Here is a 6,382-nt window from a genome sequence, read left to right on the forward strand (position 1 = left end):
AAAGTTAAAAGTGGTATCGAGAATAATTCGAAGTTCTTCTCTGGAAAACAAATGGCTGGTTCAATACTTGCTGCCAGGTTTCCTGTAGAACTGGTGAAGAAGCAGCTCTCCACCATGGTATTATCCCATTAAAAAAATGTAATCCATTACAAATACCTTTATCTGACAAAAAGGTTTCCTGTTTTACTTATTGAGTAGTTATCTGCTGTTCTTTGTCCAAGATGAACGGTGAACAAGCAGTCACTGTGGGCTTTACCATTCTCCATTTTAATTCATAATTGGCTGTGCTATAAGCATATATCTAAAAGCTGAAAAATGACTCCAGCCAGTTGTTGTATTTAGCAAATAGCAAAAGGTGGTTAAGAGTTGAAATGTGAAAGAACAGTTTGTGGTTTTTTTGCCACAACTAATTGAATATTTGCTTATAGTTACTGATCGACCTAAACCAGGTTGTTTTATTCCTTACCCAATTCACCTCTCTAGAGGCTAACTGTGGTCAACAGTTTGTAAGGTGATCAACAGTTAAAGGAGAACCCGCATACAGGCTACCGTCATCAAACATGTATGCTCTAACATCCAACTTTGAACATTTCCTGCTATGGTCTTACTAAACGCCCAGCTGATTGCACTCAAATGCTGAGTGTTGCTCAATATTTTCCTGCTGTCTTGTCTTCATCAGTTCTGTGAGCTTCCCTAGATGGGAGAGTTGTGAGTTTGGTAAGAAACCAGCTGCATCCTTTGAATATAGGCCTGTTTCTTTGAAAAGAGGTGTACACGCTGCACACTGGAGAGAATTAGGAAGTAGCCAATCCTTGATGTATTAACGAATTTGGTGTTTGTTGTGTTTAAGATTAATGATAGTTGGCTTTTGTATGGTGGCAGGAAGAGATAAGAACTGTCCAAGTTTCCTCAGGGGCTTTGTTTTCCATATCAGTATGGTATATGCATCTTATCACCTTAAAGCTGCATTCCATAGTAGTATGCGTAGTGGCATATCCGTTGTTATTTAGCACAGCCCTTTAGTGAACATCCTGGCCATATAATCTTTTGTCAAATTTGGCATTGTCCTAGGTGGATTGACTGGGAATGTTAGGCGTGTGGGCTTCAGGCCGGTAAGTATGAAGGTCAATTAGCCTACCTATAATCATCTGCAATTGGCAATTAGAACCAGTACTCGAAGCAGCCTGATTGGCTACCACCTCGGTAGAATCCTACTTAACGTACTATCGTACTTAATCTGCATTTCAAATGCGTTTTCCTTTGGCATCTCGTTTTTGAAAATGTTTTTAAAAAAATTGCAATGTAAAAAAAACAGAAACGAAAATGCAATCTAAAACGATCACGTTTTCATTTACCTTAAACTTAAATGTTTATTTCGTGCGTTACATAACGATTTTGCAAAGAGTTCGGCCTGCCTTTTCTCAATGTTTTTTAAATGAAGACGCAAACTGCATTTAAGTCAAACGCCTCCATAATAAATTGTATTCAAAATGGATAAATCTACCTTCACTGGCCACTATTCCCGATTGTAGAGATGCTGTAGATTCTTGGGGTTTTGAGCACGTTAAGAAATTGTACTTTTAAAGCTTTCAAACCTCTTGGAAATATAAATATTTAACAATGGAGCACTTGATTTCTAATTATTTTTTTTCTGTGCAGCAGCGAACCTTGATTTATAATTATACGGTGTAGTTGTAACTAGTTGTGATGAATAATTAATTGTCTAGCCATTAGTGCAGCAATCGTGTATTAACTAGCCTTAGAGAGTAAAGAAAACCTGTCTGCTCTTAAAAGCAGACGTATCCCTGTAGGGTATCGTTTTGGTTTAAAAGTTTTACAGTGAGATGCACAGTTTAATGTACAGCTTGCGTAAGGCCCATGGCAGTTGCTTGTCATGTAGAGTATATGGTTTGAAGCGCGTTGAATATATTTCCTGCCATCTTGTTAGTTTTCATATTTGTAAATGCCACTAATGTTGTTCTTCGTTCTTTTTTTGTCCTGCAGAAATATTGCTGACCCTAAAGTGTGCTGGTAGTTCCTGTCTTCAGCTGAACGAGCCTACCAGCTCGGATCAATCGTCGCCTGAAGAGCTCCGTTGTTTTGCTTTGACCAACTAACCTGCCAGCCAGCCTTGCTGGAGGACACACCGCGCTGTAGTCCGGGCTCTGCCTCCCGGCCTGGAGGTAGAACTGTTGCCGACGGAGGAGCGGCCTCTTCTCTTGACAGTATGCAGCTAGCGTTTGGACAGTTGCGCAGTCTGATCACAGCATTCACCTTAGTGCAACTTAGATCTCCTGCAAGTAAACACGGACAGGCAGTTCTCATAACCTTTTTCAGATGAATGTATTTAAGTGTATGTATTTAAGGCAACGCCAGTGCTTCTGTTCTGTTTTTGTTCAGTAGCGGACACTGACTTCAACTATGAATTTCCTGTATTAAAATACACCAGAAAAGGGGCGCGTCCCAAATGAGCAATTTCACCCCAGGAGCTGTAAACGTGTATTCGGGGTTGTGTAGGGACTGAGCTTCGGGGTAATGTGCGAGGGGTGTCGAGGAATCGGAATGTGACTTCTTAGGGTGTGAAGAAAGAGTAGGATACGGAAACCGCTCACGGCAAAAGATGTTTTGAATGGGGTTTTAGTTAAAACAGCAGGGCAGGCCTGCATGCTGACTGTTTTCTTCATTGTACAAAGTAATAATTCTCAGTTGAATTAAATCATGGTTTTAAATAAAATATTTATGAATAAGTCTATACATCATATGCCCAATTCGTTATATACAGATGTCGCTAGAGTTGACCGTGCTTTTCCTCTTCCTAGACCTTATGATTTATATGGCTCTTGTGCTGTTAATCTGATCTTTTCTACATTGCCACAGTTGCAGAATTAGTGTTGACATTTGGTCTTTTTCGAACTCTAGCGCTTTGAGCACAGATGCTGTAACACAGAATTTGGAAGAGAGCCTTTTTCACAAGTTGTTTAATTTCTCATTTTTTAAAATTGTTTTTGTCTTACCAACTTTTTATCTCCGTTCCTACTTGCCCCCTTGCCCACAGGTTTACGGTAATAGTATAAGGAGAAATGGAAACAATGTCTTTGTGACATATCGCAATAGATTTAATGACCATCCATCCTTTTGTGGGTGGGGGTTATGGACGTAACATTGAGCTTAAACGCTGTGAATCCTAAGAGCATTTTTCAAGGTACATCAAATCCAGTTCACATGTAAAGAAGCAATAATTTAAGTTGAGGACAAATTGTGTTCTAATTGTACATTTTGTTTCAAAACGTTGTTCAGTGAATTCAGAATGAGGTACTTCAGTATTAAACTAGCTATCTTCAAAGCATTGTCTGATTTTTTTTTTTTTTTTTTTCGTTAAGGATTTGCGTTTCCTCGATTGGACCTAATTTGTTGGCTAGAGGTTTTATTGTCCAATTCTTGTAATTAATCTGCTCCTCTCCTCTGTTTCACCTTTATGAAATGCAGATTTGCTAGAACCAGTTCTGGACTAAATGAGTTTTATTTCACTGTTTGGCATTAAAGCAATGTGGCATAATCTTTTTAGACAGGAAGCTTATCTTATATTGCTTTCACCACAATTGCATTTTGGTTGAAGTCCTTGTTGTAAGAAAAATACAGGGTTATTTGGGTTGATGATCCCTCCTTTTTACCGCCTCCCTCAATTTTTGCACAAACGTTTTCTTTAGTTGTTGAAATGCAGTGCATTATACTCTGTCTCATATGCCGTGTATTTCAGTCACTGTTTTTAACCCATTATTTGATTGATTATTTATTGCAGGATTCAATAATAAATTTCCCTCTGTCTGTTTGTAGTTCTATTTGTATGTATATAAATTAATACATACATTGGGGAGAAACCGCTCCCAGTTTTCCAAAGCCTGTAAAGGCAGTGTAAATTCATGGAAATCAAAACGGTAAGACCCTGTTGAACCAATTCATCAACTCAAGAGGGCAAGCTGTAGTGACTCCTACTATGTTTGTGTCTCTTAAGGCTCTAGAACGTCATCTTAACACGTATTCTTGTTTGTAGTCCATAAACACGCAAGCTCACGTTTAAAGGCCAGATTTAATTTACATGTAGATATATATGTGCATATGTATAAATACATGTATGTAAAGGTGCACAAACATCTAGAAATATGTGTACATAAAGGAGCGGCTTGAATTTCTTCAGGGTCAAAGTGTTAATGGACTATACAATGTTTGTGCTTGATTGACTGTCAGTGCTCGATGCTAATTATCTTCTATATATTTGAATATTGTAGCATAGAACACAAATATTTCACATCTGATATAGTAAGGAAAAAAACAAACCCTGCAGCAAGTTTTAATAAATGTTAGTCATCCGCTAGTGATTGCAAGAATCTGCATAGCCATGAATAAATTGTGTTCTTAAATTTGTCACGTTGACTAGGAAAAGGAAGAGATGTGTTATCTTCTGATCATATTGATCACAGTAGGCATACAATAAAAGCCAAACTCAGCTCCCTTTGCTTTCAGTATTTTCAAACCTGTACAGCAGTTATGGTTTTGTTGACTAGAACAAACGATCAGTATTCAATCTTGAGTTACAAAATGTGAAAGGCTCATAATGTGAATGACATACACGCCCAAATTTAGTGGTGCAATTCATGCAAGTGATGATTTTTGAGTGGAGTGAGAAGCTTTCCTATATGGTTGGTAATCTGAATACCGGAAGGCTATTTGGCCCGTCATTATTGCAGTCAATGTTTTTGCATCTGAAATAATGCAATTTGTAATAAATCTGTGCTAAGAATAGCATTCAGCCAGGCTCGGGCATAGGAAAAGGGTGGTGCGGCTCCATTTGCAGAACCCAAAGATTACAAAAAAATAGTTTTGAAATGCAAAGTAAGCCATTTATTGTTGGTGTGACTTTAACAACTTTTCTAGTATTTGTATGGTAGTTTGGTGCTTAGGAGCATAAGTATTCTCTGCACACAGAATTGCTGTACTGTTTTTTGTGAGTTTTTTTTCTCCCTGGTGTTCCTTTAGAGATTAAAACCAATCTCTTCAGTTTCTTACTACAGGTAAAAAAAGCTACGTGCAAGAACCTCAAAAATGCTAAAAATCTAGCATAATGCCTTAGATCTGTTTTTAAGTCTTGTATATTCCTACATAGCTGTCTGATGTATTATATTTGTATAGTGAATTGTGTACAATTTTGAAATAAGTACACCATCATGTAACTTTTCAGTTACTGAATAGATGGCCACATTACTTAAACATCTGTCATTCATTTTTCCCTGCTAATTATTTTATTTGTACAGTTTGTTTTTCATGAATTTGCATCTGAAATATGTATACATGAAAAGATAATACAAGGGTAAATAAAATTAAGCAATATAATACAAAATATGGTTCTTCAGGAGACGGCTTACAGTGTTTTAAGTTGTGATTTATTTTCGACAAAAATAAGCAAGTTCACCCTGAACATCACTTTGTTCACCTGCGTTGATGTTTGTATTTTTATCGTGTGAGCAGTTTATGCAAAAGTAGATATATTCAGAGAACTTTTAAATACATTTATGCAAGTTAATATTGCTTTGCTGATGCTATTTGCTTATTTGATGTTAAATAATGCGATTGTAAATAAAGAATTGTTATTGTATCATTTAATAAATTTTAATGCCTTCGGGTTTTACATGGTTTGAGAATGTGAAGTGTTTTTGTGTCCTTGTTTATAACAACAAGCTCAGCAATGATTATGGACTGCTAAAGGAGGCAGCGCTACAAGGGACTTGCTTAGAAAATAATTACTCATTAGTATATTAGTTAGTATAGTGACTATAGTAACTATGTACGAATTTTAAATGTCCATCAGTATGTTTGTATGCAACTAATTATAGTCTGTTCAGAATATTTCTGATGAGTACTTCTAACTGCAACTTCGTCACCTCTAGAATATCCTCAGGCTACAGACTTAATTCTGATGATGTAAACAGCAATACTCCAGCATGCTGGTTGGTGACATCGTGTGTCTCTGCACCGACTTAGTTGCACCCTTTAAGTGACAAACTGGGCCGCATATAAGCATTTTTCCTGCGTGCTGAGGCCCGCTACTTTCTTTCTGTGCCTTTGCTCGAGGGTCAGCAGCTTCCCCCAACTTTTTCATTGTCAGTTGACAAGTTTTCTTCAAAAGCTTTTCCAGTGTTCAAGAGAATTATACTGCCTACTGCAACTACAGGGTTTCAGTTTTGCAGGGACTGGCATAAACAGATGTCTATCGCAACGGATCCCTATGAGATTCTTCACAGAGGATTCTGGAAAAAAGATTTGGCCTGCAAGATGGCCTCATGTGCACTGCCTGCTTCATTGAAGGCCTACTACACCCTCACTAAGA

General features: G+C 37.5%; 1 protein-coding gene across 8 annotated transcripts in view; it reads left to right on the forward strand.

Moving 5' to 3' along the window:
• NCOA2 (nuclear receptor coactivator 2) overlaps positions 1 to 5,688 on the forward strand; it is a 1,201,189-nt gene extending 1,195,501 nt beyond the window's left edge. For all 8 annotated transcript variants that reach the window (XM_085605462.1, XM_085605466.1, XM_085605468.1 and 5 more), the window contains one exon: positions 2,005 to 5,688. In XM_085605462.1, the coding sequence (XP_085461588.1) occupies positions 2,005 to 2,016 (12 nt within the window). In that variant the 3' untranslated portion in view covers positions 2,017 to 5,688. The remainder of the gene's footprint in view (positions 1 to 2,004) is intronic.
• Positions 5,689 to 6,382: the final 694 nt, after the last annotated feature.

This window comes from Triturus cristatus, chromosome 5_1 (assembly GCF_964204655.1).
Source record: "Triturus cristatus chromosome 5_1, aTriCri1.1, whole genome shotgun sequence".
In the NCBI taxonomy this organism is placed as follows: Eukaryota; Metazoa; Chordata; class Amphibia; order Caudata; family Salamandridae; genus Triturus; species Triturus cristatus.